Source organism: Salvia hispanica, chromosome 2 (assembly GCF_029641045.1).
Source record: "Salvia hispanica isolate PSC_SH4W2 chromosome 2, Shi_PSC_v1, whole genome shotgun sequence".
Taxonomy (NCBI): Eukaryota; Viridiplantae; Streptophyta; class Magnoliopsida; order Lamiales; family Lamiaceae; genus Salvia; species Salvia hispanica.
The window spans coordinates 63,138,408-63,164,306 of record NC_142693.1 but is presented as its reverse complement, the minus strand read 5'-3'; the positions used below and the strand labels follow the sequence as shown (position 1 = coordinate 63,164,306).

The following is a 25,899-nucleotide window of genomic DNA, read 5'->3' as shown; positions in this document are numbered from 1 at the left end:
CTTTATCGGATCGTGCAAATTTCTCAAACTACCCGACCTGACAACATATTTCCGTTAAAAACTTATCCCTACGCGGCATGCCGGAGGCGTGACTTAGACAAAATTTCTGAACTAATATAACCTCTTTTTGGCTGATTTTGAAAGCGCAATCTCAATTCAATCGACGGAAAACGTAATTGACAAGAGTGAAATCGTCGACAAATGATTTAGGGATGAAATTGACAATGTGTAAATAAGATTCAATAAAAAAAAGCATAAAATGGCGTCGTTTTGTGCCCAGTCAGAAATTTTGCCAAGTCACGCCTCCGGCATGCCACGTGGGATAAGTTTTTAACGGAAATATGTCGTCAGGTCGAGTAGTTTGGAAAATTTGCACGATTAGATAAAGTTCGTGTCTTTAAGCGCAACTTTTATAGTTTGCGGGAAAAACTAAACTTTCCCGAAAATTTATGACTTTTTAGGCAATTTGCCCTTTTAATATCCAGCTAAACTAGTTTCGATAGCAAAAATAAAAACTAATTTCGGAGGTTAAAATGAGAATTCAGCCCCCCTAGTCAATAAAATAATGCATTTCGAAGCACTTCATTTTCAGTGATGATCACCCCCTCACATCAGTGACTTCACATCTGTGTCAACACGTGTTTCCAATTTTCTTCTCTCACTAGTCTCTATAAATACCGTACTTTTTTCGAACACTTATCAAAACATTCTTCAAAACCAAAATCAAATCGAAAAAGGCCCGTGATCCAAGATGCTCGTATCCGTTGTAGCAGTCTTCTCCGCATTCCTGGCGCTCGTACTACTTGCATCGCTCGTACTATTCCAAATAGTACGAGTGTGCGTTTGGCGTCGTCGTCGTTTTTGCTCAACGAGCAACGACGACGACGAAGTCGAACGAGGGCGGGAGTTACGTCAAGACGGCATCGCAAGGCGCCACCATGTGGCCGAGGCGTTGCGGAATCCGAATTACTATCTGTTCCGGCGCGGCGCGGCGCCGTTCAGCTGGGCGGAGAGAGGGTCGCCGCGGATCGCGTTCGCGGCGGCGGTGCAGTCGTCGCCGTCGGTGAAATCGCTGCTCGCCTCGTGTGAGGAAATCCGATTGAATCTGTCGGCGGTGGAGATGATTAGGGCGGGGCTGCCGCTGCCGCTGCCGAGGCCGAATTTGGGGAATTCGTCGTTCCCGCAGGAGGCGTATTTCGAGGTGACGGTGGTGGCGTGCGGCGGCGGGGGGAGTGAGGGGAGGAGGGAGAGGAGAGCGAGATCGGAGGGGGATGATCGGCTTCAATTCCACCAGCGCTCTCTTTCTAGATGGTAATTAAATCTCTTTCTCTAGATGAATTTTGTTTTTTCACAACAATATGATGCATGCCTTTGAAAATGATAAAGAGAAACTAAAAAAAAAATAGTGGTTACATTAAGTTTGAAGATGAAAAAAACAGTTTTTCTCTCATTGTTAAGAAGATATTGGGAATCTTCAAAACAATGTTTTGTTATAAATGTAATTTTTTTCCTTTTTTTGGTTTTCATATTTAGCAAAAATACATCACTTTTTAGAGGCAAAGGTTAGTTGAAATAATTTTAAAATACATGGTTCTTTTTTATCATTATAAATTTACCTTATTTCTCAAAAAAAAAAAAAAAATACTCCACCTGTTTCAATAGATAACTCTTTTTCTCCCTCGTCTAGAAAAAAATTATTGTGTCGAATTAGTCTTTTTTGAAAAGTTTGTCCCCCAAAAAAGTGAATATAATTGATACTACGAAAACAGACAATGAACACGTCTCTAAGTCAACATATTTTCTTTTATTTTTTTTGACTTCCTTTTGATATTGATCAAAATTCCCTTGCTCTCTCGTCTCTCTTAGGAAAAATAAAAAATTCTCTCTAATCTCCGTGTTTCGATTCATATTAATTCTCAATTTTTATCACAGACGAAGACGAAGACTATGATTGCAAAGAAGAAGAAGAAAAATAGTTTGAATTCGATTTTGCTACTACTGAAATTGGGAGGCACAAATTCTCCGTACGTCTAATTGTAATCTCACACAAAACTCATATATTAGCTTTAAGAATTTGTTGAATAAAATGTACTGTGTGATGTAGTTGGGTTGGGATATGGAGATGTAATGGAGGGTGATGAATTGAATTGTTGAGTCATTTCGTATGTAAAAATGATAGACAAACAATTGTTGAATATTGATAATGAGTTTGAACATTTATTGTTGAACAATGGAATCAATTGTATATTCATTCATCCTTTTAAAATTCAGAATGGTGTGATCTGAGCTTGTGAGAAATTACATTGAAAATTCTTGCAACTCACCTGTTTGATAAAATGCTAAGTAAAGCTTGCACTAGTTCGTTTAACATTCACTTATTCTTTGTAATGCTATGTTTACTGCCTAGTTAAGAAACTAAACTTTATTCAAAATGGAAAAAAAAATACAAAATTTAAAATGAGGATGCCCAAAATTACGTTAGGATTCAAGGACTTTAAAGAATAGAAACTTTAGCAGCAAACTATCAACCATCAAGTTCCACCTCGACTCATTATTTAATCGTCCCATCATCTATCACAACAAACCTAATATTAATTGATATCACTCGAATGATCAATCGAAAATTTCATTATGAGGAGAAATGTGGACACTAGATTTTAATCCGCGACCTAAGATACAAAATAAGTAAGTCTCTTCTTTTTTGTCTCCCAATTTTACTAGAACCTATGATTTAATGCGCGAGTACTATGCAACTTCTCACACCTTCAATACATCAAACGAGATCGTATTAGCAAACAATCATATTGTTTGTAAATAATATCCCACGATTTGATAGTACTACTACATTTGAGGACATGTGTATGAAACACAGTCACAGATGCTTACTCCAACTGGATTATAAAATTGTTTTCCTTGAATAAAATAATGGATGGCGGAAAGGTGTGAATTGAAATGACCAGTATCGAAATGGATGGCGGATAGTCAATTCAAAAAAGACTGTTCCTTAAGTAATAGTACTAAGATTAGAAAAACAACATGATTATTCCCTCTGTTTTTACGTGATATGGCGGATAGTCAATTCAAAAAAGACTGTTCCTTTTAAGATTAGAAACACAATATGATTATTCCCTCTGTTTTTACGTGATAAGAACTGAAAAAGAAAATAAGTTCCTCCGCAACGCTATCTCTTATCCGTCTCTTAACCGTCTCATTTCTTCACTATTTATGGGCCCCACTGTACTTTTCAGCTCATCTCTTAACTAAGAGACAGCACCGGCAACCCTCCATCTTAACCATCTCTTACCTATTCATTCAATTTCATTTTTTATTTTTAATTCCAACAAATTCAATTAATAAAAACACACTTCATTAAAATAAAATAAATATTACAACTTAAAAGCCTAAAAAATAGAAAAAAATACATAATTTAAAATCCTAAAAAATAAAAAAAAAATACATAATTTAAAATCCTAAAAAATAAAAAAACTACTCCGCCGGCGAATCATCATCCCCCGAAGTCGGCGGTACAACTATACCAAGTTGAGCTCTCATATACTCAATTCCGGCCATATGGGCTGCAACTTGGCCAGGATTCATTTTTGAGAGGTCCGTCATCGTGGCGACTAGGTACATGGACATTAGGGTGTACGAGCCTGTGCCCGTGCCCGAGCCCTCGCCCGCCTGGCTTAGTCCGCCGCGGCCCATCCCTCTCGCTCTCGCTCTCCCCCTGGCTCTAGCCGCCTTCGCCGCCTTGGTCCCTTGCGGCGACGTCGTGCACCGGAAGAAGACCCCCTACATCATCGGTTGGCGTGCCCTCACGTGAGGTGTTGTCTTCGCCGCCATCACTAGACGAGTAGTGGCCACGCGCCGTGCGCTTCGTGCGTTTCGAGCCCGACTCGACACCGCCAGCCCACCTGTCAAGGTGGTGGACTTGCGACCAAACATCGACAAGCTTGAAATCTTTGCCGACGTCGTCTTTGAAGACCCGCAACGCCGCTCTCAGAATGTCGGCTCCACTGGCTCCGCTCTAATAATTCGCCTCTTCTCCCCTGTATATCGCGCAAAATTGTTTGACATCTTTGTCGCTTCGCTCTCAATGACTGCGGAGCATCTTCACGTTGCGGGGAACGGTATTCGTCGGCCTTCGTGCGTTGTAAACTTCGGTGACTTTTAGCCAAAAACACTTGTGGGTTTGTTGATTCCCGACGACAGGATCGTACGAGACGCTGATCCAAGCGTCATACAGAGCCAACGTCTCGGCTTGGCTGTATGCATGACGGCTGCCGTCTCCACCAGCCTCTGCAGCCGCTGCCTCCTCTTCCTCCTCGGCATTGACGCCGAGATTGAGGTTGATCCTGCCGGAGCCGGAGCCGGAGCCTCCACCAATTGGCCAGTCGGGCAAACTGCGATCAGGCGCCAAAAAATTCTCCGTAATTTGGGATAATCCCAGCGATTGCCCGTACCTCGGGGGGGGGAGGGACGATAGTATGCATCCACATCAAAATGTGGTGTTTGGTACGCCGGCGGGGTGGTCGAGCCTTGGGTGCCCGGCGACGAACCAGGAGTACCCAAACAGTTGTACCCAATCGTCGAACGAGTTCAAGTTGAACCCGACGGAGCGCCGCCTGCCGGAGCCGCCGCCGCTGGAGTTTCCATCGCCGGACATTTTTTCAACAATTTGAGAGTAGTGTTTGTGTGTAAAATGGAAGAGGAATGAGGAATGAGAGTTGTGTTTGTGTGTAAAATGGTGAATGGAGTATGGAGTATATTTATAGAAGAATTAAAAAAAAATTGAAAATTCGACCGTTTGGTCCCAACGGTCATTTGGTCGTTTGATTTTTTTTTTTTATTAAATTTGAATTTTTCGAATTTATAAAAAAAAAATTATTACGTCATAATTACGACGCCCACTCGCGGGCCGGCGAGTGGGCGTCACGCAACGCTCTAGCCTCGCCGGGTCGCGTCGCGCGACGAGATGTCCTCGCAACGCTGGCTCGTCTCGTCGAGACGAGACCGAGCCAAAATCGAGCCCGCGTTGCGGATGCTCTAACTACTCACTCCGTCTCTGATTAAGAATCACATTTTCACCGGACACAAATTTTAAGATATGTAAAGAAAAGTTAGTGGAATGTGAGACCTATTTTTTTATATTGGTTTTATAATAAAATGTGAGTGAATTGAGTTAGTGGAATGTGAGATCTACTTACTATTTATGGTAAAAATGAAGTGTGACTCTTAATTGGGGACGGACCGAAATGGAAAAGTGTGACTCTTAATTGGGGACGAAATGGGTATTTAATACTCCCTCCGTCCCACTCAAGATGGCCACATTCTTGAGTGGCACGAGATTTTAGGAAGTGTTATTAGGTGGAATAAAGTAGAAAGGAAAAAGGTAGTTGAATATTTTAATGAGGAGAGAGGGGAGAGGAGGTTATATCCAAAATTGGAAAGTGGTCATCTTGATTGAGACAAACAAAAAAGGAAAGGTGGTCATCTTGAATGGGACGGAGGGAGTAACTAATATCGTACCGGTGCGAAGCACAGATTAAGATATTTAAAAACATTGATTTTAGATGGTAAACAAAATAATTATGAATTATACAACTAAAATATAACATATATTTAAAATACTTAATAACAAATTATAAAAAGTTGTATGTAACACTAACTCCGACTTTCCCACTTTCTTATGTTATTCTCTTTATTTTTTCCTCAACCATGCTTTATTATCTTTTTTATTTAATACATTAACATATTTTTCTTAATCTTCACAACAAAAAAATTATCTCTACTATAGAATAGATGAAGTATAAAGAAGGCAATGAGAGGGGAACTAGCTCATATCATATCCATGTCAGGGGAACTCTATAGCTCATATCCATGTTAGGTGTCGTTTCAAAAATATATATTTTTATGAGATGATAAGGGTATAATGCGTCGTTCATCTATAATAAAATAATCTCTCAGTCCTATAAAATAAGATCATTTTTCATTTCAAATGTCCCACAAAAATATCTCTTTTTATTTTTAGTAATATCTTTCTCTCTAATAAGATATACCACATTCTCTCTATAATTACTTTTCCTTTCTATCTCTCTTACTTTGCAAATTATGCATTAATTCTTATATGTCATCCAAAATGTCCATATTTTGTGGGACAAAAGAAGTATTACTCTCATTTTGTCATTTTAAAACAGCCACGACCTAAATCACAGTTACTTTCTTATTTTGTTTTGTTTTATTTTGTTTCTTATAAATCTTTTATTGATCAAATATAATGTTTTGTTCTTTCATACTAGTATATGCAATGTCCAATAGTTGGAAAATTGTAGAACAAATATTTTGTTTCCTTCAAGTATCAAAACCATTTGTACAAAAGGAGTCAAGTATGTATCACAGAAGTATGTGTTATTGTCATCATTTGATAGATATAAATGTTGCTCAAGATTGAATTACCCCCGAGTGCATGTTACACTATTTTTGTAACAAGGTAACAAGCGAGCACATGGGCCAAGATTAATCTTATGTAGCATTGTCCCGAGATTAAGTACCGCATCATATCTACCCAGCCGAAGAACATTCATAAGACATAATCTTATTTAATCCATCAAACCGAACGCCTTTGATTAACTGTAAGTGTAATAAATCTTGTAAAAAACCACACTCAACCTTAGCCATATGTTCTTGAAACTAAAAACAGAGGTGCCACAACTTGTACAATTGATCTCAGAAAACAGAAAGGGTGCATATGATCTTGCAGCTATCAAACCAAACTGCAGTCGAAGCACGAAACGGCTAGAGTAAGATAAATAGCAATTAGCAAGTATGAAACGCGAGGCTCTAAACAGTTTATGCAAGTATTACACGAGCCTCAAAGACAGTAACTTAGCATACGATAAAGAATAAAGCTTTGGAAAATCGGATGTTCTTCATAAAGCAGAAATCTATGTTACAGTAGAGGAAACTCGAAATGAAATTGAACTGGATCAGTTACAGTCCTAAGCAGTTAGATAAGCGTTGCAGCAAAGTTAATAAACCAAAGTCACTGAATATTTCAACGTAAACATCTTATGTCATAGACGATGGAATTCAAACAACAGGCAATCAAATAGGGGTTAAGTGACATTTACAAGCCAGAAATACGTACCTCCCCGAGATTCCTTTGCTATTGCTTGCATGTCTCCACAAAAGCATAACATGAGATAGTGTGACTCCATCCCAACTATTCATACTAATATGAACGAGAAAATGCTGAAATTCACAGACATGAGCAGATTTAGTCAATAATTTCATGTCCAATATCTGTTGTTTTACCTTTTTCTTTAGTCCAAACTTGTATTATACCTGATTCACCCTACTTTTTCTTCAAGTTGCATTGATTCTTCTTCCAAAAACACTCGCAGTGAAACAAGATTCTACATCAAATTCATTCTATCAACCATCAGCAAACAGACAGGGTAAACAGAGAATTTATAGCAGAGTTGTATCATATGATCTTAATAGAGTTAGTTTCGAAAGGAGCCTGTAAAACTAATTCTTGATGCAATTTTAAGCTAAAAATCTAAGCAAAAATTCATCTAAGACTTACATGTAGAGTATCAATAGCAACAATATTTTGCAGTGGAACATGCTATACCTTATTATTTCATTTAACCAAATCATGTTTGCCATGTAGTACAAATTATAAGCAGCAACGTAAAACATCACAATAGCATTTGTGTAAACGTATCCAAAAGGCCATAACAATATGGAAAGTGACATTCAAAACCAAGATTTTGAACTGTCACAAAATCAATAGAATCCAATTCCAACTAAGCATAATCAGATACTCCGCCAATGCTCATTCTTAGATAACTCACTCAAAATCCAGCAAGCTACCCCAAAGAACGATCAATTAGACCCCAATACCTAATCGTGCTCCCAACAATCAACCAAGTAACCTAATAGTGTAAAAAAACAATCTTTTTTCTCTGGTTTTGCTAATCACAAATATACACCATTTTCTTCTTGAAACCCCTCATCATCACTATCCAATAGGTAATCACCCTCATCATCAAAATCATAATCACCATCCTCCTCCTCCTCCTCCCCCTCCGAAAACGATGAAACTCTAACACCATTTAAACCCATAGCTCCAATGATCTCATCCAAACCGAGCTCCACAGAAGCCAAATCCCCACCAAACTCACTAACCGAAAACCTCTCACCCCTCTCATCACCATCATCATCACACTCCCTCCACTCCCTCTTCCTCAGCTCCAAATCACTCTCTTGAATCTCCCCATTCTCCACCCTATTCCACTGCACCCAAACATCAGCATGCCTCCCCAGCGCCCTATCCTGATCCCCCACCACCACGGTCCCCAAATTCGCCTCCCTCGCCTTCCTCAGCATCTCCGAGAAGTCCGAATCATCCGACACCAGCACAATCCAATCCACCCCTCTACTCATCGAATGCATCATCTGCCTCTTCAGCGCCCAATCGGCCGCCTGAGGCTTATCCTGCACCGTCTTCACATACACCCCGGCCCGCCTCAGCTCCTGCGCCAGCCCATACCCGACTTTGGGAGTCACCAAACGCCTCGCGGCCTCGTTGTACTTCTCGTTCCCGTCGATAAACCTCTCCTTGAAATTTCTCCGCTTCTTCCCCTTCAAGCTCCGCATCCGATTCATCTTCTTCTGCCTCTCCCTCTCGTGGAGCTGCCGGAAATGCTTCTTCAAATCCAAGTTGGTCTTGCATTTCCTGCCGCAGACGGAGCAAATGTAGGGCTCCGCCGGCGTCGACAGCCCCTTCCGCTCTAAGGCGTCGAGGCGGCGCTCCTCGCGGCGGCCCTCGACGACCCACTGGGGGAGGTGGATGAAGGCGTGGCGGTTGGCGTAGGCGGCGATGTCGATCACGTCGCCGAATTTCTTCGCCATGGATTTCAGGGCCTGCGCCGCCTCGAACGGAGGGCCGCGCGGCGGCTTGTTGTCGAGGTCCCACAAGATGACGACTTTCTTCGCCTTGGCGGCGTAGAATCCGTCCTTGGTCTTCACCATGTCGATTTCGTGGCTCGAGAAGCAGGATTTCACGGGGCGCCATTGGTAGGGTTTGGTGCGGAGCGGAATTGGGGGTTTTAGAGTGATGGGTTTGTGTGTGATTGCGCGAGGGGGGAAGGCGAGTGATTGCAATTGGGGTTTAAGGGAATTGATCGGAATCGACATTTTTGGAGGATTTGGAGCTCAATTTTGGGAGTTTGTTGGCAGTGAAGATAGGGAAGAAATCCTCCATTTTTCATTTCTGGATCATCTTTTTTGTCTTTAGGATATTCTATATTTTTGGGAAATTTGATTTTTAACATTGAATTTCAATTCAACTTGTTACTTTTTTTTTTATACTTCTTCCATCCCCAAATAATATGAACTTTGGGTTAGTACAAGTTTTAACATAAAATTAGTAAAATAAAAGAGACGTTAATGACCCCAAATAATATGAACTTTGGGTTAGTACAAGTTTTAACATAAAATTAGTAAAATAAAAGAGACGTTAATGACCCCAAATAATATGAACTTTGGGTTAGTACAAGTTTTAACATAAAATTAGTAAAATAAAAGTGATGTTGAAAGAAAAAATAATTAAAGTATTATTATGAGAGAATGAGTCTCACCTTATTAAAGATAAAAAACCCTTCAAAAATTAGAATGTGCATATTTTTGTGAGACGGGATAAAAAAGAAAGAGTGCATAATTTTGTGGGATTGAAAAAGTATTACTCCCTTCGTCCGTAAATGTTGTCCAGTTTTACCATTTTGGTCCTTCCGTGAAAAGTTGTTAACTTTAACTTTTTTCTACTTTTGGTAAATGGTCTTCACTTTCCACTAACTCTTTACACTCATATTTTATTATAAAACTAATATATAAATGTGGGACTTTAATTTCACTAACTTTTTCAACTCAATTTTCTACACCTTTCTTAAAACTCGTGCTGAGTCAGTCAAACTTGGACAATATTTTGCGAGCACACCTTTCTTAAAACTCGTGCCGAGTCAAACTTGGACAATATTTTGCGGGCAGGGGAGTATAATATAGGAGTACTACTCCCTCCATCCGTAAATAGGAGTCCCGTTTTTCCATTTTAGTCCGTCCGTGAATAGGAGTCTCGGTTCACTTTTACCATAAATGGTAATAGGATCTCACATTCCACTAACTCATTCCACTCACATTTCATTTAAAACTAATATGCACAAGTGAGACCTATATTCTACTAACTTTTTTTCATCCACTTTTCTTAACATTTTTTAAAACTCATACCGCCAAGAAATGAGACTTCTAATAGTGGACGGAGTGAGTATTTATTAACTAAATCTCTACTCTCTACGTTCCATAATATATGTCACACTTTCCTTTTTAGTTTGTTCTAAAAGATATTAAATTTCTTTTTTTTCGAAAAAAGTTTTCTGTCACATTAATATAAATATATTATTTTTTTTTCTATTTAAAACACAAAACAACATCTTCTAAAATTTTATGTCAATTTCTAAATGTGACATCTACTGTAGAACTGGGGGAATGGAACTTGGGGAAGGGAGTAACTAATTCAGATACACTGAGTCTTTTAAATTTTCAAGTAACTAATTCGTTAGAAGATGGTACCACAAAATCTAATCGAGAACCTATTCCCATGAAATACAAACACCAGAATCACATTGCATCACGCTAAGCAGCTAAAGATTAAATTGAATAACCGATCAATTTTCTATATAGAGTAGTATTCTACTTATCAATTGAGATGTGCTGCATAAATAAAAAAAATTATTTTCGTAAGTTATTTTATAAATTGCGGTGGCGACTAATGTTGGAGTCATGATTAAAAATTCAAAAGTTGATTATTTTTGTTCAAACACAACCTTTTGCAATGTGTATAAAAATGCAAATAGCCCGTAATGCTCAAGCTATAAAGGTTAACGTGTGGCAAAATAGCAATACATAATAATTTACTAGTACAACATAAATATTTGATAGAATAACGAAATCAATATATAGATAAAAGCAAATGTTTTGCAAGAAATAATGTATTCTATTATGTTCTTCCATCAATTAAAAGTGATCTTACGATAATTCAAAGATACATAAGAAGTTTCAAACAAACAATTTAGATGGAAAAGTGCTGCAGAGATAATCAATTGATTTTGAGTTTTGAAATCCGATGAATGCATAAAATAAGTTACTCCCTCTGTTCTATAGTAATGGAATCATTTTGCTATTTTAATATGTTTTATGGTAGTGGAGTCATTTCCATTTTTAATAAAATTCAAAATATTTCTTCTTACTTATTTTACTCTCTCTTACTTTATTCTCTCTTCATCTCACTACCTTTTTCATTTCTACTTTATTGTTCTTTTACTTAACTAACTTAACATAATTTTACTTAAATTACATGCCGAAAAGAATCGTCCTATTGAACGGAGGGAGTACGAACTAGTGCACAAATTAAGAGGAACACATTTATTTTAGTTATAAAATTCTGATAGGAATATTTTGAAAGCTAGTCTTATTTACAAGAATGTCCAAATATTACGATTTAAATAGTGAAAAATAATATTACAAACTTTGGACTATGTTGACATGTAACTTTCAATATCGAGGAAAACAATTTATAAACGTGCCGACTATTTTGCCAGGATTAGTTAACTGAAAAGGGGCAAATATTATATAGTTTGAAAGAAAAGATAAATAAAATATTAGTTAAACCATCTTACATCAATTCCCTTGGATTTATGCTCTTTTTATTCTTCTCCTTTCCCTTTCCATTGTAATTTATAACTATATTTCACAGTAGGATTTTGGCTTATCTAGCTGTTTTGGCCCAATACTTTTGACTGACTGTTTATAACAAGATTGAAATGTAATTACAATTATATGAACATTATTTTAATGAAGAAAGTGTTAAATATAACTCACACTATAAAAATATTAATTTGATTTGTAGAAAAACATTATTCATCATACAAAATAGTGAAAGATCATGGAGGATTAAAGAGATACTAAAACAATAATATATCGATAGTGCCGTAAGACAGAGGCGATGCAACACCTGAAGGTGGCAATGACAAAAGCATCAGTTACGTTGTTACAAACTTACAGAGTAATTTGAAGATAGTCGAGAGAGACCACTTGTACGATTAAGAGTTGCCGAACTCTAGTGGAAGTGCTAGGGTTTAGAGTATTTTTGAAGATATGGAATGAGAACTTGCTTATATTATTTCTCTATGGCTTTAAAAGGCTACAAGAATTTCAAAACCCATGGCAATTCGACTATCTTGATATGACTCGAGAAACAATTAACAAAGAAAATTCGAGATAATTTACTATATATTCCCTAATGAAAAGATATACTAATATATTGGAAAGATCTTTTATTTGTCAAAAGAAATCTTGATATCTTGAAAGCTTGATGATCTTCTTCTTAGGTTGAGTTGTCATCACCCCATTCTCAATCTTATTACAAAGACTTAGGACAACAATTGGATATAGCTTTCAACTTTCCTCACTCATTAAATGTGTGATGAGTTTGTTACTCAAAACTTGCCACAACAAGAGAATTGATGAAAATTCTAAAAACCAAATTTAATTGAGTTCTTTTATCGACTGGGCCGACAATGGGATCAGTTGACCCTGACACAGTTCTTTAACGCTTGTTACACGGCCATTGCTATGAATTTGGGGGGTTTGGTCTAAGTAGGTGTGCAATGTACACGTTCGAAATATTGTGATATGTTTGCACCATTTGCTAGCTAATACTAATACTAGACTTTTATTTCTTGTGAGTCATCTAGAAAAGGTCAGCCGATACCTTGAATGCAACGCTACTTCAGAAGTCTAAACAAATTAAAAATACTACTTAGTACTTTTCTTTTCTTATTTTTTTCCATAGGAAACGGCATATGTATTAGTAATAAATTAATTAATAAGGATTTGTTTGGTTATATATATTGGACTTGGCTGGAAAAATCAATATCCAATCCACAAAAATAAATATAAAAATTGGACTAAACAAAGTTATCCTGCTATCATCAGCCAAGTGTACATGTACATATTTGCAAATCACAAAATATATTCCATTCTCACTATATTCCCACTATATACTACTAGTATTATGATTATTTTTTACTCAATAAAATGTCAGTTCTATATTTTTATTTTGTCTTCGTTCCTATGTTGCTTTCATAGTTCCATTCTAATCAAAAAAATTTTCTCTCCACAGGATTAGAATAACTAAAAGCCAGGTTTACATATATTCATAAATTAAACTGACTTGATTTCGTATTTATAAAAGTAGTCCACTTAGAAATTTTTGTTTTATAGAGTACTCCATATCAAAAACTTTATCTATAAGCAATCTATTTTAAATTAAACAAATTCTAGAGCAATGATTGTTATTTTTTGCATAAAGAGAAGACGACAATGTTATTACATTCAAACTCAACTCTTACTGGTCATCTTCTTTCGTATTACCTCCGTTTCAAGTAGTCGAATCCTTTTGCCGTTTTTATACATTTCATAGTGGATATTTTTCTTTTTAATAAAAGTTAATACATTTTTTTTTACTGACTTTATTCTCTCTTACTTTATTCTATCTTTATCTACCTATTTTTTTTTATTTCTTATTTTATTTTTCGTGATAGAAATTCATGGGTTCCATCCTAAAACAAAAACCAATGGGTGATAGAAAGAATGGCCTATAATATCAGTTTTCTCTTGACACTTATGTGAAATAGTTATATGTATCATTTAGTTTCAATTGCTAACACCCTCACTTAAACCCTTTAAGGTGAATATTATAGGGGTTGGACTTTTTCTGATCATTTGGACGACTGGCCCAATTTCTCTTTTTCGATCGGTTGGGCCATTGGCTCAGATTTTAAACCCAGATATACTGATGAGTCAGTTATTTTTTTCGATTTCAGCCCAGATATATTGCTGAGTCAGTTAATTTTAGGCTACAGTCGGTGACCCGCTCTGATGTCATGATAGAAATCAATGAGTTTCATCCAAAAACCAATTGGTGATAGAAGGAGTGGCTTGTGACATTTATATATACTAGTTTCAGTTTTCTTTTGACACTAATGTGAGATAATTATATGTTATATTTTAGTTTCAATTGCCAACACTTCATTTACTTAACTTATTTATCATAATTTTTTCTTAAATCACGAGCTAAAAAGAAATACATCAATTACTATAAAACAACGAAGTACTAAATTAAATTACTTCTAGTTGTTTATAAAACAAAAATATAGTACACCGAAACATTCTTAACCAATCCAAAAAAAAAAGTCAATTCTAGGAATAGAGACTTCTTTTTGGCAATGATGATATACAAAAAACAAGATATGCAAAATCTCAGCTGTCCTCGACCAAAATCCACCCTCTCTTTAATCAAGTAAAAGTGTTGTGTTTCATGCCTTTAATTGGTCTCTTCGATCACGTTGTCCCAATATGTTTTACTTCATGTCTCCTCACGTCGTTCAAAATACCTTCCAAACACATCCCTCTCTCTCTCTCTCACATCACACACACTAGAATTGAGTCAACAAATCCTTTGTTTGTGCCAAGAATTTGGAGTCGGTTCTAATTAACACATAAATTATTCAATGTTGCATATGTGTTGTAACAAATCATTAATTAAGTAGGATTCAAATTTCAATGTCAATAAATAAAACCTCCTTTTCACCAAATATTTCCACCTTTGCATATTTCTCATAATATATTACTTCTATGCTGCCTTTCTTGAATCCATCATAGTCCAGCGTTCCATCAAAAACCAAAACATACTTCACAAACTCAATCAAATCGAAAAAGAAATTCGAGATGCTCATAGCTCTTATAGCAATCTCCTCCGGTTTCGTTGCGCTCGTACTATTTTTAGTAGTACGAGCGTGCCTTCGGCTTCGTCGTCGCTCAACGAGCGACAACGAAGCCGAACGAGGCCAGAATTTACAAAACGGCATCGCACGGCTTCACCAAGTGAGCCCCCACCACGACGCCTCGGCCCCGGCCGAGGCGTCGCGGAAATCGAATTACTACCTCTTCCGGCGCGGCGCGACGCCGCCGAAGGCGGCGGCCGCGCCGTTCAGCTGGGCGGACCACCCCGCCCTCGTTACCGACGCGGTGGAGAGCGGGTGGCCGCGGTTCGCCTTCGCGGCGGCGGCGACGACTGCGGTGCAGTCGTCGCCGTCTGTGAAGTCGCTGCTCGGCGCGTGCGCCGCCGCCGGCGACGGCGACGGCGGAGATCGCGGCGTGGAGATCGGGTGGGAGGTGTGCGAGGGATCGGCGGATTTTATGCAGAAAATCCGATTGAATTCGTCGGCGGTGGAGGTGGTTAGGGCGGGGCTGCCGCTGCCGGGGCCGAATTTGGGGAATTCGTCGTTTCCGCAGGAGGCGTATTTTGAGGTGACGGTGGTGGCGTGCGGCGGCGGGGGGAGTGAGGGGAGGAGGGAGAGGAGAGGGAGATCGGAGGGGGATGATCGGATTAAGCTGATTGATGAGGATTTTAATGCGAAGAATGGTGGGGATTCGGTGAATTGTGGCCATAGCCAGAGGAGGAGCAAGGTGGAGGAGGGTATAATTGGGAGACATGACGCGAAAATTGAAGGTGTTTTGGTGTGTGTGGGGCTCACGGGGGTGAATCCGATTCCGGCGAGGTTTCCAGGAAGTTTTCCGGCGTCAATTGGGTTTAATTCCACCGGCGCGATCTTTCTAGATGGTAATTAAATCTCTTTCTCTAGATGATTTTTTTTCATAACGATATGATGCATGGCTTTGAAAATGATGAAAGAGAAGAGAAAAATGGTCAATTTTGTTATATAAAACGTTCACTTTTTAAAAAATAGATTCATAATAAATGAAAATGTAGATGAGATAGTCATTTTTTATGGTTCTGTCAAAAAATTAACGGTCAAACACTAATTATATAGTAGTGTGACCATTAGTTTTTTGACGGAACTGTAAAAAAAGACTGCTAGGACAAAAATTTCATTTATTATGGACCTATAAAATAAATTAGTAAATTAGTGGCACAGGAGTTTAAATCATAAAAAACCAGTTTTTCTCTCAATGTTAAGAAGATATTGCTAATGTTCAAAACAATGTTTTGTTAAGATTGGATTTTTTTTTCCTTTTTTGTTTTCTTATTTAGCAAAATACATCAATTTTAGATGACACTTGGTTCTGTTTGATCAAATACTCCACTTGTTTCAATAGATGACACTTTTTCCTCCCTCATCTACAAAAAAAATATTGTGTCCGATTCGTCTTTTACGAAAAATTTGTCTCCCAAAAAAGTGAATATAAAGAATGATAAAACATTCATTTTCCACACTGAAAGAATGATAGAGTAAAAGATAAACACAGACTTAAAAAATGGACATAAAGAAATAGCATCTCAAGATTCTCCAATAATGCAAAAGACAAATTCTTGATTTTGCTTCAATCTTATTTGACTCATGTTAGGTAACATTGAACTTAAAGATACCAACCCTCATTGACCCATCTAATAATTATTCCATTCATATATGATCTTGATATAGTAGGTTTAATTTCATCATCAATCAAATAAATATATGTGAATCATCAGCAACTCAATAATTCAACTATGATCTTAAACGATTGTATGTTCGACCCGATTCAGGAACGAAGCACGTGCCAGAATCCGAACCCGCAAGCTGGGGAAAGACGGACAAGGTGGTCGGGTGCGGCTACAGCCCGGGACAGAGGAAGGTTTTCTTCACAGTCGACTCCCAAGTAGTCCACGAGATCCACTGCAAGACCGAGGACTACAACACCCCCCTCTACCCGACCCTGGCGGCCAGTGGGGATGTCGTGGTGCTGGTGAACCTCGGGCAGTGCCCTTTCCGATTCGCGCCTGCGAATCAGCATCGGACTCCCAACCCTTGCTTCATGGGAGCCTCCCCTACCCTCGGGTACGAGGATAGCAAGGAGCTTTTCTCGATGGGGAGGATCGATTCGCTGTGGATGCAGAGGAGTGCAGCCAGAAGCAACAACAACACAGTCAATAGCATCAAAGCTATGGAAGAATATGATCAAGAATCTGAGGGTGATTTGTTTGAAATTGTTCTGGAAAGTTCTGGAAGATCACCCTATACAGGCTATACTACTCCAAATATTCACTAGAATATTTTTATATATTCTTTTTTTTTCTTGTAACCACCTGATTCTTTTTGTGAATGTGAGATGTGAATTTGCATAATTTTTTTAATCAATGGAGAGAGTGTCAGGGCTGTCAAATCGTGCAGGTTGGATCGTTATCGTATCAACCCATTATCGACCCAACCCAACCCAACCCAACCCGAAATCATCGGGCTCTTATCGTGTCCCAACCCAACGGGTTCGTGTCGGGTTCATGTGTGTTATCGTGCACCCAAAAAAAAGGCGACTCTCTGTTAATGATAGTAAGTTGCTTGACACGACATGATAACGACTAAAACATGATGTTATTACACGATAAAATAAAAAATTACCAAATTAAAATAATTATTTTCTTAATTAAAACAAAAAAATTAATGTATTAGTAATATTAAATCTATATAATTTAATTAAATGATTAAAAAATCAATTTAATAAAATCTAACCATAATATCTTCTTAAAATTCATAAACAATGAATTAATATTTTCAATTAATAAAATTAAAGTATTGTATTTTTTAATTAATTAAAATTAAAATATAATTTTTTTTAATTAATTAAAATTAAAGTATAATATTTTTAATCAACAAAAATAACTAAAATTTAAAGTTTAATAATTTTTAATTAATAAAAAATAATAATTTTTAATTAATAAATAATAATAATAATAATTTTTTTTCATAACGTATAACCCAAACACGACCCGACCCAACATCTTTGTGTTCTTATTGGGTCGACCCTATAAGGACCCAAATCCTGAACGTGCGTATTCGTGTCGTGTTAATTTCGTGCGGATCCGTATTATGTTATTGTATGGTATCAAAAATTGTCAACCCTCAGAGTAGAGTGTATGAAATTGAATGACCAAAACAGATTAAATGTAAGAATACTGAAAAATCTCATCAAGAAAAAGAAATTAAAGATATGTGGTTCTTGCGTTCATGTAGAAGAGTAATTTTTCATGACATTCGATTTAAAACAAGAGAAACCGAACCCTAGACGGGAGATGGATACTGCTTGGCCTGTTCGCGAACCCGTCTCCTGTACTCTTCAGGTTGCTGCACACATACACAACGACATTTCAGAGACGGTAGAACGTAGCAACGATGGTGCAGGATATAGGAAACGAATGAATGATCGTTATGAGAATGGAAATCACCTGCATGAAGAGATGATAGCCATCGGTTTGGGCAGGATCGCTTGGATTAGGCCGGTCTAGTAAGTCCTGAATGCCAACTAGAACTTGCTTCACCGTGATGGCAGGTCTCCAATCCTAACGGGAGACGGTTTCGTAAGTTTAATACAGAAGCTATCAAAAAGAAAAGAAAAAAAGAGTTGAATCAGAGTGTTTGAACTACTTACAGTGTCCTCACTGAGGATTGACAAGCATACTGTCCCTGACGGGTATATGTTAGGGTGGAAGAAATTCGGAGGGAACTTGCACTTGGGCGGTTTGCTAGGATAGTCTTCGCTGAAATGCATCGTGAGTGGAAAAAAGCCACCCTCCCAATCCGTCTGCCATACAAAATATTGCTATCATTCATCAACAAGCATAGTAAGCACATATAGTGCCAATCAAGAACCTGATTTGTACTTCCTATGTGAATAATCGAGCATATACTTTTAACCATGTATGAAATGACATATACATATTCTGGCTAAGAAGTCTTGCAATGCAAAAGCACGGACAGAAGAAAAGAAATTCCTAGAAATGTCTGTAATGTATGAGAAAATATGACAAGAAATTCCTAGAATACATATTTCAATCTGCCATTGGAGGAACATATCATCCCTCAATTCTGGTCATACAACTAGACAACTTTGTTAAATATTGCAAGCCTATAATCTAAATGACACGATAAGTGTCCAACTTAAATGTTCTAGTCACAGGCATGAACTCAAATTCTGCAAACCTCGCAACAATCCTGGTATCCTAAGCAACAAGTGGACTCGCAACAATTCTAGTATCATATGCAATAAGTGGACTCAACAAACTCGAAAAATGATGATTTTGTGTTTCAAAACAATCTCAGCCACATTGTCAAGATGTCATCTACCCTTTTAGAAATGTCCACAATATTGATTCCAATAGCAAACATACCCAACTGAAATATTGAATACACACTCCGCATAATCACCTTTAACAAATTGCAATTATTTCATTTTCTTCGGTATCAATCATACAAACCAAACAACACCATAAAAACCTTCTATTACACAATCAGACTAAATGCAAAGAAGACACATCCCCACATTAAAACTAACATTGTTCAATAAACAGAATTGGAATTAGAATTATACGAATTGAATTATAAATTTATAATTCAATTCAAAATACTTTCTTTGGTAAAAATGATACTTGTGGAGTATGTGTATGTGCGTGCAAAAATGATACTTGTGGAGTGTGTGTATGTGCGTGCAGTATGTGTGTGCAGCATGTGTGTAGTAAGTGCGTGCGGTGTGCGAAAATGCCAAATTTATAACTATTTGGAATTCCAAATTGGAATTGCAATTCAATTCCAAATCCAAACAAACAAACTTAATTATTGAAAACAAAAAAACTCTTTGCAACCAACCATTGTTAACACTCTACAATGCAATCAAAACCAATGCAATCAAAACCACCAATTACTACTCCCACAAATCACAAATCCACAATAAAACTTGAATCTTTACAACATAAAAAACAAAACTAAGTGTAATAGAGAAATACCCTTCAATCACCAGTACTATAAATCACAAATCCACAATAAAAATTGAATCTTTTCAACACAAAAACAAAACTAAGTGTCTTAGAGAGATACCCACGTTTGCTTTACCAGGGATTAAGCAATGCCACACCATCAAATTAACCGTACCATCCGACCTCGTCTCAGGCCGCGCCACAAAGCCCTGAAAACCACACAAAATTCGACTAAAGAAGATGAAGAAAAATCAAAACCAAAAAAAACCCACAAAAAATAAAGCAAAATCCATCAGTTCTCATATATTTTCACACAGTACACAAGTGATACTATTACTAACATGTGGGTGATTCTTGCGCCATGATTTTCTCTCCTCTGTGAGTCGACCTAGCGTTATGCCTGACATGATTGATCTTTCGAATTTCTTCTTTGATTTGTTTATCAATTCTGCAATTTATATCGAATACAAATTTGACTTCTGGAATGCCCGAAAAAATGGTTGCTACTTTTTTGTTTAATTATTATTTTATATATATTAAATGTTGTTCCTAAATTTTTTAATTCTAATTGAATCGACACAATATTAAATCAAATTAAGAATCTTAATTATTTTTAATTGTCGCATTAATGTATAAAACGATGACTTTTGATAATTTCAGACGGTGTCTTTTTCGTAAAATAAATATGTTTTTCCTTTATTATTTTAAAGAAATAAAGTCGTTGTAGTGTCGTTTCCGTAGAATAAATATTTTTTTCCGTTATCATTTTAGAGAAACAAAGTCAAACAAAGTCGTTGTAGTATCGTTTCTGTACATTAAATATTTTTTCCTTTTATTATGTTAAAGAAACAAAGCCGTTGTGTGGGCATTTACAAAAATACGTCGTTTTGTACATGAATGAAACTATTGCAAAAATAAAAGCGTTGACATTTTATATTTCATTTTCAAATCAAAGTTGACTAATATTTTATCTAATTTTATAGTTTAAATGATAATTATCTTATTTTAAAGAAACAAAGCCGTTATGTGGGCATTTACAAAAATACGTCGTTTTGTACATGAATGAAACAATCGCAAAGATAAAAGCGTTGGCATTTCATATTTCATTTTCAAATCAAAGTTGACTAATATTTTATCTAATTTTATAGTTTAAATGATAATTATCTTATTTTAAAGAAACAAAGCCGTTATGTGGGCATTTACAAAAATACGTCGTTTTGTATATGAATGAAACAATTGCAATGATAAAAGCGTTGGCATTTCATATTTCATTTTCAAATCAAAGTTGACCAATATTTTATCAAATTTTATAGTTTAAATGATATGTTCACATATATTTTCAAGTTTGATTTGAATATTATGCATATATCTAATGGAAAAGATAATCTTTTGTCTATTGCGTAAAAAGTTAATCTTTCCCTAAATTATTGCAATGCTAATTACTCCATGTAACAAATTCATTGTAAATGAGCACTTAACAATGCACAAATTTAAGTGTAAAATAATTGGGTTATCCTAATATACTAACAAATTTTAAAGTTACGACATAAGTTCAATCTCGTGCTGCCACATGGCACGATATATGCACTATTGTAAACACAAAAATGCAATATACATTTGCAGAAGTTATAAACGGATTTCGACATATTGCATTTTAGTTATTGACAAATTGTACTTTTTACTGTTGAGTTTTGCATTTTAGATATAGACTGTTTGATTTGCATTTTATATATAGACATATTGCAATTATATAATTTATTTTGCATTATAGACAATTTATGTTAAAAATGCAAAACTTAACAATATAAAATGCAATTTGCTTATAACTAAAATACAATTTGCAAAATCCATCTACAACTTCACAAATGTATATTGCAGGTTTAGTGTTTACAATATTGCATGTTTCGTGCCACATGTCAGCATGAGATTGGATGTACTTTCTGACTCTAATTAATGATGCACCCTAATGCTCCCTGTAAAATAATTTTAAAAGAATCCAATTATATACATATCCTGTGTACTTTTATTATACTCCTACTTTTGATTTTATCATTGGACGAAAGTGAAAAATACTAGTTGAATCATATATATATATTTTCGCCTATTATTTCATTTGCATAAAGGCTGAAAAACATTTTTTGGCCAAAATTGAATGAAATTGAAAAATTAAATTGATAAAAAAAAATACCCGAACCAAACCAAAAAATTGAAAATCAAAAAGTCGCATAACATACACTACAACCGGTTGAAAATTCGAAGATTTATGATGAGATATTTTAGGCTTTTAGTTTGTGCTACTATGTATAAAATTAATTAAATTTATATATTAAAATATATAAAGTGTACTATTAAAAGTGAATCTAGTTTTCAGTCTTTTATACACATAAACTAATTGAACCGGAAATACCGATTTTTTCTAAAAAAATAAAATAGAACCAAATCTAAATCCAAAAAAGTTGAAATATATAGTACTCCATTAAACTTCTGTTCGAATATTCGACTTTCAATTTTTTCCCACACCCCTGCCTACCATCATTGCTTGATTATTACTTTTTTTTCATTTTACTTGTTAACTTTATGATATTTCGGTGAATTGATTAGTAGAACATATCACAAGACAAATTGTTTTTAAAGAAACTTCCTTTCAAATAATCATATAAGAAGTATAGTAATGAAATGTAGCGGTAGGAGTCTAAATTCGGATATCAAGTAATACCCGACCCGACATGATACCCGCAACTCCCAGTTGCATGTACGAAATCACAACATTTCAAATAGCCGGTATAATCGATTGGGTCTCGAATATACTCAACTTAGGAGTCCCTTTCACTTTTGCACACTCGTTTTATAAAAATGATAATAAATAACTTAGATAAGACTCTTGTCAACATTATTCTCTCTTACATTACTATTTCTCCACTTTAACTATTTATTATCATTTTTACAAAATGAGCTTTGTGCAAAAGTGACTGTGACTCCTAATAGCGGAAGGAGGGAGTATTCAATTTTAATTTGATGACTTTTGCACGTGAGTTTCCAATTTTACAGCATTAAATTGAAAAGTCCAAAACCAAAACCCCCCAATTGACTTAAAAAGTCCAATCAAACTCTTCTCGTAAAAGAAATCCTGATTAATTTTATCTATCCCAAAGAAATACGGGATATTAGATTTCCAACTAATTAAGGTAAACCCAGAAGTCCTCTATACTGTTAAATACTACTCCCTCCGTCCCATAAAAGTTGAGTCGTATTCCTTTTTAGTCCGTCCCAACAAAGTTGAGTCATTTTCTTTTTTAACAAAAGACAAAACATCTAATCACTCTTACTTTATTTCATCATTTACTTTACTCTCTCTTATCTCTCCTACTTTTTACATCTCTCCTATTTATTTAATATAAATTTTTAATCTCCGTGTCCAAAAGTTTTGTATCAACTTTTATGGGACGGAGGGAGTACTACTATATGATTGAGGTCCATTTGCTTAATCATACAAAAAAAGTTTGATAATCTCGAAAAGAATATAATTGTTGAATTTTTTTTCAATAAAATATTTTTAACCATTTTTAATTATAATTGCTACTAGGCCTGTCAAATCGGGTATCCGCGGATACCCTATCCCAAAATTTCGAGTACCCGATCCCGAATTTTCCAAAATCTAATACTTGATATCCGATCCGAAAATAATTTCGGGTACCCAAATACCCGACTCGGGTATCCAGTCTCGATAAATCAGGAATCCAATCCCGATTTTTTGTTTTAAAAAAAAAAAATTTAAAAATTAAAAATTCAGAAGTTATAACATCCATCATTCATCCATAATAAACATCACAATTCAAACATTAGTCCTAAATGTGACTTAAGAGTGAAGGATTTTGGGAGTATATTTAATTTTTTATTTTTTTTGAAAATAAAAGAATGAATATTTAATTTATTAAATTAATAAAAAATTAAAAAACTTGGGTAATTCGGGTAATTTGGGTATACCCGATCGGATATCGGGTAACCCGATAATCCAAAAATCTTATACCCGAACCCGATCCCGAAATCCGAAAAATCGGATATCGAATATCCAATTACCCATTATTTCGGGTTTGAATATCGGGTATCCAATATCCGATATCTATTTTGATACCCCTAATTGCTACGGTTAAAAAGTTGAGTTATCATTTTTCAGGAATCATGGATTAATAAAATGGATTGGGTAGAAAGAGTTCAATTAACAAAAATAAAATCATTTTTAGCATTGAGTCCATTTGAAATTGTTTTATAAAAAAATTAGTTTGGAGTTTATTTTCTTACACATCTCATGCCATGTATCATTATATATGGGCGGCCCATAAACATTTGGTCCATGACTATAGCCCATGGGCTTCTATGAACATGGAAACTTACTTGTATTAAAGAGAATAATAGTTATAAGAAAAGAATATTGCAAAATTACTGGATTCTTTTCTTGATGGAAACTCAATAAGGAAGAAACAAGAAAGATCGAGTAGTATATAAATATTTTAATATAATTAAACGTGACACTAAGAAAACCCTAGTTTCCTACACACATGCTAGATGAGTTGTTTAATTAGCTGTATTTTCAGATAATCTTGTTTTCATTCTGCACTTTTGGATCTACACACATGATAGTATAAATTTATTTCACATTTGAATTCTCCACTAATTAACACTCTGTAACTATGTTAACTTTTGTGATTTTATTAAAAAGAATCTACAATTGATTTCACTATTTTATAATTAGCTATCCATTACGTACATAAAAATATCATTAATCATGAATTTAAATTTTTTTTTTTATCACTATCAGTTAATTTTTTTTAATATACATGCCCTAGCTTAAGATTAATTAACCAATCCTAATATTGAGATATTAATTCAAGTCTTAAGAGCGAAGAATAGGAAGAAAGCAAACATAAACTCTAATTGAATTAGTGAATACTAGTACTAGTTAATTATTTAAATAGTTTAGTTAAAATAGAAGAAAGAAACGAATGGCCTTTCGGAAATATTTAAAAATAATCATCGGAGAGAGACGAAATATCATACGGAGTAGTAGTATTTGTTAAATACTGCCACAAAATTAACGTGATAGTTTAACTTGAATATATAATTCTAATTTCTAAACACGACAATCCAATTTTTTGTTTTAGGTCTTGAATAAGAAAATAAAAACACACAATATAATATTCAACACATCATTTTTGAAATAAAATATGTAAAAACATTCCACAATCCAAGACTAAACACAATTTAATACTAGTGATTAGCATAAGAGCGGCATTGGTCGATGCAAACAAAAATAATAATATTATAATAATAGATCGAACTCATAATCCTAGCTAATTATGATACAAAGAATGATTTATGTTATAAAATTACGATTTTTTGGTATGTGGGCTTGATAAGGTAAAAGCTGACAGAAAGATAGATAAGAATAATAATGTAAGTTTAGAAAAGAAGAGTGGGAGCATGTGATCGTAACAAAATATGAAAAGATGGATTTAGGAATAAAGTGGTGTGACCAATTACAAACTTAGATGATGAGGCAAAAAATAAAGTAAATGGCATAAGATAGTGAAGAATTTTAGTCCCACAAGCATGTGATTTTGTCCTCATCATTTTTCAATTTGATGGGATGCTAATTATTGCAATTACTATTCCTTACATATTGCAATTCGATTTAATCGACCTCTTTGTCTCAAGGTAATTCCTTGTGCTGAGTTCGATACGTAAGTTTTTTAATTGCTTGGTTATTTTGTGACTGGTATGTTTGCTCGTTATGACGTTATGTGTATTGTTTAGTATGCAGAGTTGTAGTAGTCGATGGTAAACTATCGATATATTATTATGTTTTTTAAACGAAAAATAAGCTAAATTATGAGTTGTTCCATTAGTCTTCCTTGGTTGCATGTAATTACTTATTATATGGCTCATCACTTTAAACGAGCCAGTTCGCTCGCCACCTCGTGTATGACAATGTTTTGATCTTAAATGTTGCTCTTGTAAATTGGTTATATTCATTT

At 35.5% G+C, this 25,899-nt stretch overlaps 3 protein-coding genes and 1 long non-coding RNA gene across 4 annotated transcripts; 2 read left to right on the top strand and 2 right to left on the bottom strand.

The window, feature by feature from the left end:
* Positions 1–720: 720 nt before the first annotated feature.
* LOC125202659 (uncharacterized) lies at positions 721–2,358 on the top strand. The gene is made up of 2 exons (XR_016134907.1): positions 721–1,311; positions 1,933–2,358. It is a non-coding gene; the product is annotated as an uncharacterized LOC125202659 (long non-coding RNA).
* Positions 2,359–7,748: 5,390 nt separating this feature from the next.
* Positions 7,749–9,317, bottom strand: LOC125201300 (C2H2-like zinc finger protein). Its single transcript, XM_048099358.2, has one exon. The coding sequence runs from the start codon at positions 9,202–9,204 to the stop codon at positions 7,984–7,986; it is 1,221 nt and encodes a 406-aa protein (XP_047955315.1). The 5' UTR covers positions 9,205–9,317; the 3' UTR covers positions 7,749–7,983.
* A 5,123-nt stretch (positions 9,318–14,440) lies between these two features.
* On the top strand, positions 14,441–17,261 carry LOC125199804 (uncharacterized). The gene is made up of 2 exons (XM_048097707.2): positions 14,441–15,745; positions 16,670–17,261. Exons 1-2 carry the CDS (start codon positions 14,851–14,853, stop codon positions 17,170–17,172), a joined length of 1,398 nt encoding a protein of 465 aa, XP_047953664.1. The 5' UTR covers positions 14,441–14,850; the 3' UTR covers positions 17,173–17,261.
* Positions 17,262–18,058: 797 nt separating this feature from the next.
* Positions 18,059–20,351, bottom strand: LOC125216293 (SUMO-conjugating enzyme SCE1-like). The gene is made up of 5 exons (XM_048117971.2): positions 20,209–20,351; positions 19,993–20,076; positions 18,547–18,699; positions 18,344–18,457; positions 18,059–18,242 (listed from the first exon to the last, which is right to left on the bottom strand). The coding sequence occupies exons 1-5, from the start codon at positions 20,272–20,274 to the stop codon at positions 18,180–18,182; spliced, it is 480 nt and encodes a 159-aa protein (XP_047973928.1). The 5' UTR covers positions 20,275–20,351; the 3' UTR covers positions 18,059–18,179.
* Positions 20,352–25,899: the final 5,548 nt, after the last annotated feature.

Bases quoted from the DNA above. Each gene is read 5' to 3' on its own strand.
- LOC125201300 (XM_048099358.2), bottom strand. From the start codon at position 9,204: ATGTCGATTCCGATCAATTCCCTTAAACCCCAATTGCAATCACTCGCC.
- LOC125199804 (XM_048097707.2), top strand. From the start codon at position 14,851: ATGCTCATAGCTCTTATAGCAATCTCCTCCGGTTTCGTTGCGCTCGTA. The intron at 15,746-16,669 runs GTAATTAAATCT...GACCCGATTCAG, and splicing joins CGGCGCGATCTTTCTAGATG to GAACGAAGCACGTGCCAGAA.
- LOC125216293 (XM_048117971.2), bottom strand. From the start codon at position 20,274: ATGTCAGGCATAACGCTAGGTCGACTCACAGAGGAGAGAAAATCATGG. The intron at 20,077-20,208 runs GTTAGTAATAGT...TGTGGTTTTCAG, and splicing joins GGCGCAAGAATCACCCACAT to GGCTTTGTGGCGCGGCCTGA. The intron at 18,458-18,546 runs GTAAGTAGTTCA...GTCTCCCGTTAG, and splicing joins CAATCCTCAGTGAGGACACT to GATTGGAGACCTGCCATCAC.